Genomic DNA, 12970 nt, shown 5'->3' with positions numbered 1-12970 from the left:
AAAGGATGTTAAAATGCAGCAGAATCAACATTTAAATAGGTGAACTATCACTGGCCGTCTTATTGACTTATTGAAAGCAAAAATAGAAATAATAATAAAAAAAGATCAGAGGGAGGTAGAATCACTGATCTCTCATACAGCGGAAAGGTCATTCTTTATCCTCCAGATTAAAGATGGGATGGGAAAGCTTAATCTTTAGGGAAGAACTTCCAACTGTGACAGCCAGAAGGAACAGAAGTTCAATATTTCACAGGCAAGAACAATGGGAAAGAAGATGGCCAAGTGCAGTTCATGTCTTTGCAGAGCAGAGCTCCAATCTCAGACACAACTAAGTGCAACTCAGTGTTTTTAATTAGAAGCCAGTTAAAAATTAAAGGCTGCCTTGCCAGAGCGGATTCCACCTGTCAAAGTGTCTCTTCAGGGAACTTTCACGCCTGATATCGAGACGCTGCAGCCTTTACATCAACTTACTGAAGCTAGAAAGCAAGGCATAGACACTCTCTCATGCACAGCTGACTAAATTTACCAACCTCATCTATCTCTGCTCTGTGGCTTCAGGAGACAAACTCCATAGCCTAAAGAGGAGGAATTCAGAGGCAAAAAAAGAAAGGCTGTCACTTCATCCCACCTCCTGTTCTTCAAGGAGACAGCAGAAATCCTTGCACAACACTACTCAGCAGGGACCTTGCCTTTCACACCCATTTTCTCTGCAAATAATTGTCTGCAAATAGTGCAGTCTGGACCATCTTCAGCTACTGCACACACTACTGAGAAAGGCTAAGACTGTTCTTTTTTGCTACTTTTGGGTTCTGTTCATGGATTTCATCACCACGCCCTTTCTGTCACCACAACAAACATTGCACACAGCTGAGCCAAAACTGCCTTCACTCACAAGCTGCCTGTCTCCCTTCCCCAAATCACAGGGGCTCAGAGTAGGTCTCACTAACTGCTCCATACCACAAGGGCAAAGCTCTCCTGGATGTCAGTTACTGGCTTGCAAGAGCCACGCAAATTCTTCAGAAAATTTACAGTGAGCACCTTCATTTTGCTCTGACATAAGGACCAGAGAGTTTTGCCTAATTTTATTGCAGAACTTGTTCAAGATACAGAGGGACTGCAGTATTCAAGGTAACCCTTTTCTCCCAGAGGAGAAGATGAGGATGCAGAAGGTGGGCCACTGTCATGCACCAAAAAGGCCAAGGCCTGCCACTGTCCAATCTTGAGGATTGGCCAGAACAATCAAGGGAACGTCTGCCAACCACACACAGATATGGGCATAGCGTGGCAACAGCTTAGCTGGGAGGTCCCTCTCTTCACTGGTGACTATATGGGACCTCATCATCCTGAAGGGCTTCCATACCTTAACAAGGTCTTAGTAAGACCAGCTTACTAAGGCAGCTTACTACTGCCAGTTTACACAGGAGACACATCACAGGTCAACTATGAAGAACTTCCAGTCCAAAGCCTTCAAAGATGGTGGAGGAAAGCACACACCAACAAGCTGCAATTCAGACATCCTACACTGTTTCTGGAGGGCCTGGAGATGGAAGGTGGGGAGCTGACTATAGATAGAGACCAGGCCCAGCCTCTCTCCAGGAAGAGATTCAAAATCCCTACAAAGAGCAAATGGAGCCCTGACAAGAGAAAATGCGGAACTGGGAGATCAAATACTGGGTTGGATGGACCTTCTGTCTCACTCAGCATCACTCATGACCTCACATAACACAATGGACTCATTCAGCAAGAACTGGAATAAATGAGGATGTGGAAGGGGAAGAACTGATTCTTTACAAGAACAGAGAAGGGGAAAGTACAAATGTGTCCATCATTCTGTCAAATCAATGTTAAAAACACACCCACATGTCTGATAAAACTGGAATCAACATAACGCAACATGCAGAACTCTGGGTCAGTGGATTAGTAATCTGTGGACGCAGCTGAGAAAATTTATATTAAAATCCAAACTCTCCTAATCCTTTCCCCTACACATGTCCCCTGAGTGTCCTAGAAATGAGAAAGCAGTCTGTCAGTCAGTAAGAGGCTAATGTTGATGTTCTGCTCTTCAGAGGCAGGGAGCAGAAAGAGCCAATATCACTCGGGGCAACCCAGGGATGAGAGCACAGTCTGTGCCAATGGATAGAGAGAAAGGGGGGAAACAAGTACTGCTCCCCTCACAGTCACCCAAAAAACAGCATGCAGGAGGATAACAAGGATTGTGTGTCCTTTTCCAAGCTGGGATGAATTCTGGCTCCATTGCTTAGAGAAAGAGTGGCCAAATCTCATTTTTTGGGGGTATATACCATATGCATCTGTTACAAGCTCGCACACACTGAGAGGGACTGGGCAGTCTAGTGCTGCAACCAGTGCAAGACTTTCACCCTTGTGGGATCACAACTGCCCAGCAGTTTTCCAAAGGATGCAAGATGCTCAGGGCAGCTGCTGGGTTGGAGGCCAAAGTGGCACTCCATAAGTGAGGGGAACCCTGAACCCAGTCAGGTCCTTCACAAGCACTGAAAGGTCAGATGTGGCCTTGCTGCAGCAAGGCCATCTATACTGTCTATAAATACACTAATTCCTCCATGGGAGGAGATAGGGATGGCAGGCTTGAAGCCACAGGTATTAGTTTCACTCATTAAGGGTCAGGTGAACACACCTAAATAAAACTGAACAAGGAAGGAAGTGCATCAGCCAGGCTGCAATAGCAATCTGCAACATGATTAGCACTTCAGACCCACTCTGCCCTGACACACGTACAGACCTCTCATCCTTACTACTGAGACTGTTCCGACAAGGACTTTGCATCCCAAGCCCTGTCAGGAAGGTCTAGTGGCAGGGGGGAACACACAGACTGACAGACAAATAAAGCTCCACCTTCTTGTTATGGGAACCTGTTTTACATATAAGTTTCTTCCTTTCCATACCTAAGCAGACCCAAGTCACCAGGATTTTTGGCTAAGAGGTAACATTCAGAGGACAACAACTGAGAATTTGTAGGTGGACAGGCGAACAATGCATCTTCTATGCGTAAGAACCTTCACAATGAGGTGGGGGAAAACCTATCACAGTCACTTACCATGAGGCATCACCACTAGAGGAGCTGGGTGCCTGGTGAACAAGATTTGCACATCCTGTTCTCAACCACTTCAAAGTAAAGGAACAGAGAGGAAGAAGGCAGCTGGAGCTGATGCAGTAACCTGACAACACAGCTGAAACTCTGTCCTCTTGAGAGGTAAAGCAATCCTTAGAGTCCATTCCTATTACTAGTACAGGCATAGAGACCAAGCTAGCACATTCCTGCTGAGACATCCTTCTCTAGGCCTACTCACCACTGCCTGAGTGTCTCTCACTGGGAGGTGGCAACTCCCATTCCCACTGAATTGCATTTCAGAGACTAGATTTTCCTAAACCATCTCAGATACTACAGATACTACTCACCCTTGGAGGCTACAGGTGATGTGAGATGAATCCAAGGAGAAGAACGCAGAGATGTACGGTGGATGCGGGGGGGGGAGAAAAAGAAAAAGAAGTTAGTTCATCTGAAGACATTTGATTGTAAGCTTTCTTCCCACTCTCCTCCAAACTTGTGGTGTTCTGAATCCACAAAGTCACCATGCAGAAAATTCTTTCTCAAGGTGCTGAACTACTCAGAGATACTCTGACATCCATTTTCCCTCCCTCAACAGGATAGGCATACCTAGCTCCTGTAAATTCCCTCTGCAGGCAGCCAGCAACCCTTTCAGCACTACCCTGATCCTTCTTACAATGACGCCGAGCTTGGCACTCACACTTCGTTTGGGCAGAAAAGGTGAGTGTCAGCTTGGCAAATAGCTCGTCATTCTCAAACCGATCTTCTTTTGCTTTTGTCCAGAAACAATCCTGAGAGAGCTCTTCAGCCATGATCTGCAAGAAACACAAAGCGTGAATCCCAGAAGCCTTTAAAACAGTACTCCTTCCCCTCAGTTTTGTTTGTCCCAGCTCACAGCTTCAGCATCATTCAGATGGTCCTTCTCATCTCCATTCTATTTTCATTAGCACCCAAGGTCTGTGACATGCTTCAGCCCTCCACCCCTTTCTTTTCCATGAAAACTCTCAGAGATTTCATTTTTACACCAATGCCTCCAAATCTACCTTTGCCTCTCTCTATCTCTTCAAGTTAAGGGGCAAGAGACAGGTTTGGCTATAAACAAATCATAGCTAAGTCTGAATTCACTTTTCTTCCAAAGACAGGCATCCTCTTCTCACTTATATAATCAGCTCTTCTCAGCTGATAGCTCTGACAACAGCCACATTTTTACCATGTTTCTCCGTAAGCTTTTTATGAACCACCTTCCCTTTCTAAACTTCTAACTAAAATTCTTCACAGCAGCTATCTACCTACTTAAATGTGTCTCTTTGGTTTAAAACAAACAAAAAAAAACACACGACAAAAAAAACCTTCCTAACCACTGTCTTCTCATTATCTTCACAAACGCTCTGAGCATACATTTTCCTTCTTTTTAAAGACTAATTTAGAGCTGGAAACAATCACCATTAATAATCTGACTCTTCTTTTTCATGTGCCATCCTCTTTCACCATCCCCTCAGACTTTCTTGACACCTTCCATCCAGACTTCATTTTCATTGCAAATCACTCCTGCCCAATACCTTCCACAAAGAATTAACATCGTGTTAATGAACACATGAGTTTAGAGTAGATATGTGGACTGGGTGTTTCTTCCCTCCCTCACACTCATCTCAGTTGTTTGGCGTCTTAAGTCGATGACTGTTAAAAGCTTGGAGGAACCACCTCCTTTTGAATGTGGAACCTGGAATTTGGAGACAGAACCAGACCAGAAGCAGTTCTGACAACTCTGTTACCACTTTTTGAAAAACTTGCTCCTGACAGTATTTACAACTGCCTTGAAGGCTAGCACAGTAACAGCACAACAATAAAACCAGAAGTACTTCACTCACAATGTAGAAATGCTGAACACATTGACTACTGACAAGTTTGTTGCTGACAGACTGATGGAATAACTTTCGTATGGGTCTAATGCACCATGGCAAATAGCACTCCAAGTATCGCAGCTCTGTCAGTTTACCCTGCTTGGCCTTCAGCAAGCTCGTTTGGTGTCAGGCTGTTGAGCAGTAGTATCGTCCACACGACTGCAGTTCTGAGACAGAAGAATCTGAATTCAAACCACTAAGCAAAGGATCAGCCTAATAAGCAAACAGGCCATTACCTGGAGTATCTTTGTGACAACAAGCTGTGTGCACGCAGATACATATGTGTTAGGCTAAAAGCTATTTCTCCACCAGGAACTCTGTTGCCAGCAGAGTCCTTGTGAGCCTATTGCTGCCTGATTGCCAAAGCCGCTAGGATAGCAATTCTGTTCACATCCACATTCATTAGCTGCATCCCAGTTAAAAGGAAGAAAGAGCAGGGGGGAAATGTAATTTAAATGACAAAAGCAGTCCGTACTTTATCAAGCAGGGTAATTATCTGCTGCTTGCATATTTCAAAAAGGTTGTGATTATTAAATTGTTACCATGGAGCTGCCTTCAAATCACTTTCTACAAGGCAGAGGGCAGAAAATATTCAATGAACGCCAGTGAAATTAAATGAAATTAAGCAGAGAGTCCATTAATCCACGGCTGCAGACTAACTAGGAAACAGTCTGTTCCTTTGCATCGCAGGCTGTGGGAAGGGACACCATCACGCTGCAAAGAGAGCCTGACCCAGTGGTGGGACCCTTCAGCCACCAAGCACTTCTAGTCCCTGTGTACTCTGCTCTCTCTGCACACAAAGATGAGATCACCTCTGTCCTCAGAGTACGGAAAACAGTGTCATGAAACCACTCAATAAGGACAACATGATATGATGCGGTGATACGTGACACAGGGAAAAAGGAGCTTGTTTGGGTGAAAGAACAGGGTGTAGGAAGGCCTAAAAAAAATGTAGATCTTACCTTGGACCAATTTGGCCTCCGCAGCTGTACATCTGGTTTATAAGCCTTCTTTGGAGCTAATCCATACGGAAGAACTGGAGCTGCAGGCACCCCCCAGCCGCCAAAGCCAGGGGGAAGAGGAGGAGGGGCACCCATTCCTGGTGGGGGTGGGGGTATCCCAGGACCACCTGGAGGAGGAGGTGGGGGAGGGATGCCCCCACCAATGCCTGGAAGTGGAGGGGGCGGTGGGATGCCTCCACCAAAGCCTGGAAGTGGAGGGGGTGGTGGGATGCCCCCAGAAGCAGCGCCTGGGAGTGGAGGGGGTGGTGGGATGCCTCCACCAAAGCCTGGAAGTGGAGGGGGTGGTGGGATGCCCCCAGAAGCAGCGCCTGGGAGTGGAGGGGGCGGTGGGATGCCTCCACAAAAGCCTGGAAGTGGAGGGGGCAGTGGGATGCCCCCAGAAGCAGAGCCTGGGAGTGGAGGGGGCGGTGGGATGCCCCCAGAAGCAGAGCCTGGGAGTGGAGGGGGCGGCGGGATGCCCCCAGAAGCAGCGCCCGGGAGCGGAGGGGGTGGTGGGATACCCCCAGAAACCGCACCTGGGAGCGGAGGGGGCGGTGGGATGCCCCCAGAAGCAGCGCCCGGGAGTGGAGGGGGAGGCGGGATGCCCCCAGAAACTGTGCCCGGGAGCGGAGGGGCCGGGGGAGGCATTGGGGCCACCCCAGTCGCATCAGGTAGTGGAGGGGGTGGTGGGATGCTGGCAGAAACAGTGCCTGGGAGTGAAGGTGGCAGCTGGAGGTTCCCTGTATGGTCCAGAGCTGAAGGAAGAAGCAAGGAAGAGGAGAATGAAGCCATTTCTCTCTTGGTGTCTTCAAGCTCTTTTTCCAACTTAGCAATCTAAAGAAAAAGTAGAAACAACATGCCATTGCCAGTCACGCAGAGCAAACAGGGTACCATGCTTAAGCATTTCCCAAATGATTGGGTCTATCTCAAAGCCCTATTCTTCCCCTCACAAGACGCTACCAAATTCCATTGTCAATGAAAAGCTAGAGCATACAGCAGCATAATAGATCATCTTTTATCTTCTCCATATGAACACTTAGAGATGGGGACTTTGAGTCCTCCTTCCATGAGCTGCTACAGGAAAGGACACGTTCCCACAGCACTGTGGCCTCAGAAGCAATCCAGCTAGCCAGCTACAGCAGGAGGCATAATACTGAGGTAGAGTCAAGAAAAAAAAAAAGTCAGTGGTTGAAACAGGCCTCAGAGACAAAGTCTGTTGTGATTTATTAGGTTGATTTCAATTGTTAGGAAGCTGATGAACACATAAGATACCCCAGCAATTCACGTCCATGAATATCAACGAGGGTGCTAGAGACAGTGTAGATCATATAAAGAAATTCTGATTCTGTGTTTGCACCATCTGCCAATTCTACCATCAGTAAGTTTAAAAAGGGAAGAAAGACTATTTCAGTGTCAATAAAAAGGGTTACAGACAAGACTCAGTAACTGTACTGAGGTCCTGATTTACAAACTGGAGAGCGCCATATCAGAAATCAAAATTATTAAAGTCAGTACAAAAGCTGTGCTACATTTGTAGACAAATGAATAAGAAAGTCTTCTCAAACTGTGTTTTAATTAGATGAGACCTTGGGGAGGAAAGAATTTCCAAGGGGCATTTCTCCCCAAGGTGAACGAGCCCTGCTTTGCTCCAAAGAAACTGCCTTCAGGAATATTCAGGTCACCCAGAGTCCATGCACTGGTGATGGTGTGTCCAACCACCAGCACCTTGCAAGTCCTTGCTGTGGGATGTCAGAGAACTTGACAGGCCTTCTCTTGTGTTGCATGACCCCTTCTCACCATCTCCCCCTCCTGTTCTCACTCAGCTTTTGACCCAATTCTGGCATCAGACAGTACAAGCCAGATGAATTGCAGCCTCTTGACCATAGTAACCAACCTCAGAAGTTGCTTCCACAGCTCAGCTCACTCCTGCCTGATGGCAGGAGGCAGGTGCAGGAACAGCAGCTACCACAACCAACCTGTCTATCTCAAGCAGCTCAACAAGTACAGGAAAAGCTTAATGTTTCTCTCCCTTAGCTGCCTGTTTGCTTCCTAATCTTGTCAATGGTAAACAGCCAGAGTGATAAGATTCAATAATAGAGAGGTTTTTCTTCCTCTCTTCCATAAGAAGAGGTACTTACAAAAGTATGTTGTCTGAAAAGGATTTCAAAAGAACTTCGATTTCAAGACTGTTTTGTATAAACAACTGCAAATGGCTTTATCTTGCTCTATATTCTTTTTGTCTTGGGTAAACAAGTCAATACATTAAAAAAAAAAAAAAAAAGGTGTGCGTTTTCTATTCTATCACACAAGGGACTCAGCAGGCAGAAATGTCTGCATTAAGATTCAAAAATGTATTTAATTGTTCAATCTTGGCTCTCCAGAGAGCAAAACCAAGTATACACAGACTGCCTGGGCTTCAGACAAAGCACAGCCACTGTGGTGCCATAATAGGAGACTGCTTGAATTGGGGACACAAGCTCACACAGGGCATCCCGAACAAAAACAGACTGCAAAATTGCAAAATTTCTGCTTTCTCCTACTCACAGAGGCGCTGAGAGCATGGCTCTTTTAGGAGCAAGTCTCCCACACTTTGATGATGCAAAAAAGCACCTCTGAGAATATGCTTAGCAACTTTTGTGAGGAGTCTACATGTCTATGGAAAAGCAAAGACACTCCAGGGTCAGTCCCACATAAGCCATGTCACTTCTATAGGGATCTGGATGACATTAAGCTGGCAGAACTGTGCAAGTGGAATGCTGGGCAATGTGCAGGGAAAAGGAATCAAGGCAGATGATTCTATTCAAGCTAGATTTACAATTCAGATGTCTATCTGGAGCATAACAAAACACCTATCTGGAGCAGAAGAATAGGGAGAAAACCAACTCAAGGAATGCCTACTCAAAAAGAGACCTTTGGGCCAGGCCCAAAGTAGTAATCTGTGGACTGACTCTGCTTGCCTCAGATCTGTAACCACTGTAAGGAGAAAAGGTAAGTAGTGAGCAGTTATGAGAAGCATCAGTACAGATCAAGTCTCTTCATCTTTCTCCTGCCTCTACCTGTTTAAGCAAAGGTGGCTCAGAATGTCTCCTGAGGGCACTCCCCAAATAATCTCTAGCCACTGGGGTCTCTCACCATTATTTCTCCTTCTTCTAATGTCACCTCGACCCAGAGGCAAACAGAACTCTTCAAGGAAGACTTCATCCCCGAGCTGCTGTAACCCATGCCCAACTCATCCGCCCATGTCTCAGCCTGAGATTTACCTCCTCATTCAGATGGGAGACTTTGCTTTCTAGCTCCTGCTTCTCTACAGCGATTTGCTGTTTCTCCTCATCCAGTATCTGCTTCTCACCACATACATCAAGGAGTTTCTGCTCAAAGTCACTTTCCATCTTTTTCATTTCCACTTGCAGCTCTTGCCGTGCAGTTAGCTCCGAGTCCAGCTGCAGAGACAACGAACATATGGGTTGAGCAAGGATGTGCAATGAGTGGTAACAGTGTGTGTGGGGGGGACAGGGACAGAGGGGAGGCTTCCCTTCTTTTTCTAAAAACCTCTCAAAACTTAGATAACATTTCTCTCATGCAGTACTCCAGTCACACAACCAGAGATGAAGATTCATGCCTCTGCCTAATCCAAGAGGCAAAAAACTTCCAGTCTTTGATCTCCAGTCTGGTAGTGACAGACCCCAAGCCTCCAAGCAGAACATATTCACACTGAAGTACATGCAGAGACACCTTTCTTGCTGGGAAGAATTCATTACAGTTTTGGCACAGTCTAAAGGCAGCTGCTTGCATCGTAGTGACAGGAACTGAACTTTTCAATTATATCCCATCACAGCTTCAATTATTAAAAATGTATTAGATATGAACAGACAGAAACCACAGGTGACTATCAGATCAGCAGCAAGTCCAAGAGGCGTGGGAGCCCCATGCCCCACAGCACAGCTCAAACATTTTCCCTCACTGTAACAGCTACAAAATTTAAATTAAGATGTAAACATATGCTCTTCTGCTGTCAGAAAGGTCAAGCACAATGTGTACAGTGGAATTAATTAGGGGAAAGTGACTGGCAGCACTGCTAGTCCAGTGTCAGGTGTAACGGGCTTTATTCTGATCCCTGCCAACGTATCTTCTACCCAGGCCACACCATGAGCCAAAAACCTTTTTCTCCAGTTCCACTGCTTTGGCCTCGCTTTTCTCCACCTTGGTTTGATCAATCAAGTTATCTAAAAATAAAAGGAAAGGAAATACGGTTAAGAAGAAACACCACCATTGTAAACAAACTCCCCTTTTCCTTCTCCAGCACCTCACATAAGCCTTACAGTGCCCCTTCTGATTCCCCACACCATTCGTTTCAGGGTTGAGCTCTGCCCTTGCTGGAGAAACCCTGTCTCCCCATTACCATGTCATCGCTACAGAACCTCTACCCGAGGATGGACATGCCTTTCTTTTTACTACAACACATAAAATAATTGGTTTCTTCTGGAAGTTGCTCTCACCAAAAAGTGTATCATATCATTGGCAGTACCCCCTGCCCAAACTCAGCAGCATTCTGGATTTGATATTAGTGGAATAGCTGTGTGACCTGTGTGATGGAAGACATGCCCAAATGAAGTAGCAAGGGACAGCCTAGATCCCTGTCCCAAGGATTTGGAGGGGGAAGGGGGAGAACTAACAGCAGAACACAGCTCAGTTAGAAGACAAAATACAGAGAGAAGCAGGAAGATCTGGTAGAGAAAAGCTCAAATGAATACAGGGATTCAGTAATAGAGCTTGTTCTAGAGCATAATTTAATAGCTCTGTTGAAGCTAGCCCAATTATCAGCTAAAGGACTTACCTATTAACCCCTCAATGTTTATGTCAAGATGCCTGCACTTAAAGTCAGGATCGGCACCATTCTTGTACAGGATTATCTGGGAGACACATTCATCAATCAGCTTATAATACTGAGGTCTGCATTAGGAGAAGACAAGACAACAAAACATTAATATCATTTCACAAAATAGATCGTATGCAAGCAATCCAAATAAGGAAATGCCTCACAACACCGTGTTGTTGAGTTTTTATAAACACGCCCAGTCATAACTCCTCAAGATTTCTGAGAACAGCCACATGGGCGATGAAAACGTGGAAAGGCTTCTACATGCAGGACAAACAAGCTTTCTCGAATAAAGAGACAGTGAAGGGGGGAAACGACAGATTTATAAAATGATAAAAGTTGCATGGGTAGGAAAGGATGGATAGGATTCTGTTGTTCACTGCTTACTCAAACAAGACTGGAGGTCATCAGGCTATATCAGGAGTCAGGTGCAAAACAAGAGGAGATCGCTCTTTACAGAAGGGGCAGATATGAAACTCTTTGCTTTGGATCTTACAAATGCCCAGGGTTTTTACAGCTTCAAGAGGTGACCAAATTTATGGAAAACAAGTTCACTCGGGGTTATTAAGTACTTGTGATTCAAACTCTCCAACCAGCATGTGGTTGGAGGCTAGGAGAGTACTCTTGGGAAGTGCCATATATGCTTCCCCCTTTCTTACATGCTTCCCTGGGCACCAGCTCCTGGTCACCATCACAGACAGGATACTAGGCTAGATATTTGGGCAGACCAAGAGATCAGATAGATGGTCTGATCCCTTATGTTACTTTTTTTTAAATAGCAAGTTTGCTTTTTAGGTGATGTGCAGTCTGTTATGTCCCAGAATCGGCACTACAAGCAACAAAGCATCAAGACAAGCTTCCCACCGGTACACTAGATGAACTGTGAGTACACTCCATACTATTCAACCTTCAGCTTTTTGCCTAGCACCTTCACTGCCACTGGCTGTTAGCACTTTCACCTCTAAACCATTTTTTTTTTTTTTATCCCGAGACCCTGCAGTACTAGGTTCCTTCTCTGTTCATACAAGTAACAACTGGCTAACCCCTCCTGCTGGTAGCAAGCTTTACTTCCTTCTAGCAGGAACAATTTCTCCTGAATTAATTCAGGAAACAACTTCCAGAGGGCTTCACAGTCACTAGTGACCTAATGAAGGCGGCAATTATTTTAGTTATTCTTCCAACAAATTCTTTCATCTTTATGAGGTTTTTTTTGTTATTTGCTTTATTTTATTCTCTTCCATCTAATGGTTTTTCTCTTTAAGTTAGGCATAGTATTTTTCCTCTTCTGAAATTCAAGTTCTGTTAAAACTGAGAGCATAAATTATAAATATATAAAAAAACGACAACAGTATCTGACTAATGCAAGTCGTGAACTCTACAACCACTCCCAAGGAGGCATACAAATAAACTACATTTAGAGGAATTTATCCACACGAAAACTTGCTAGATTATATCCTTGGCATTCATCTCGTAACAGCCCAGGGTAAAATTTCCTTCCTCACCTGGCTTCATAATCATTGCGGATAAGTAAAAGATGCTGCAAGATGGAGAGGAAAAACGGTTCTGCTTTGGAATCCTTCACCGTGTTGAGAAGAATCTGGAATACTTCATTGAAATCAGTGAAGAATGGATTAAGGAAAAAGTGGGTTTCCGGGAAGATATTTAGGCGATCTGCCTCCTCTCTCACCCCTCTCTTGGGCAAAGAAGCTTTTCTGGGCACTACTCTTACGAAGAGCTATTTACACTTCCCTCATAAGAAGTTTTGCTGGAGAGATTAGTGAAAGACACACACACAACCCTTTTCACACCTCTCTTCTTTAAGTGGGTTTCTACCCTCCACAATAATAGAAGTTGCTAGCAGGTCACTCTCACAGGACAGTAAGAGGTCCATCTCCTTGTGTACCACCCAGTTTCACATGGTAATCTCCCTTTGGGTCTTTTGCATAATACTCCTATTTTCTCTTTCCCCTGAAAATTTAGTCTTACAATTCTCCCTCACAGCTGCAAAGAACAAAGTCATTTTAACAGAAAAAGGAAATAAAAGTTTGCTGTGGAGACCAGAGAATTTAAGAATTTTCTCTTTCCTACTATTTGTAGACAAAGGCAC

The 12970-nt window shown here is 45.1% G+C and overlaps 1 protein-coding gene across 1 annotated transcript in view; it reads right to left on the bottom strand.

Moving 5' to 3' along the window:
- Positions 1 to 12970, bottom strand: part of DIAPH1 (diaphanous related formin 1) — a 114446-nt gene that overhangs the window by 68752 nt on the left and 32724 nt on the right. The window contains exons 12-17 of the mRNA XM_067305092.1: positions 12366 to 12482; positions 10822 to 10937; positions 10146 to 10210; positions 9248 to 9427; positions 5949 to 6821; positions 3786 to 3900 (exon numbers count right to left, since the gene is read on the bottom strand). Coding sequence (XP_067161193.1) covers positions 3786 to 3900; positions 5949 to 6821; positions 9248 to 9427; positions 10146 to 10210; positions 10822 to 10937; positions 12366 to 12482 — 1466 coding nt within the window. The remainder of the gene's footprint in view (positions 1 to 3785; positions 3901 to 5948; positions 6822 to 9247; positions 9428 to 10145; positions 10211 to 10821; positions 10938 to 12365; positions 12483 to 12970) is intronic.

This window comes from Apteryx mantelli, chromosome 14 (genome assembly GCF_036417845.1).
Source record: "Apteryx mantelli isolate bAptMan1 chromosome 14, bAptMan1.hap1, whole genome shotgun sequence".
Classification (NCBI taxonomy): Eukaryota; Metazoa; Chordata; class Aves; order Apterygiformes; family Apterygidae; genus Apteryx; species Apteryx mantelli.
Note: the sequence above shows the minus strand (reverse complement) of the source record. Positions and strands in the feature narration are given on the sequence as shown.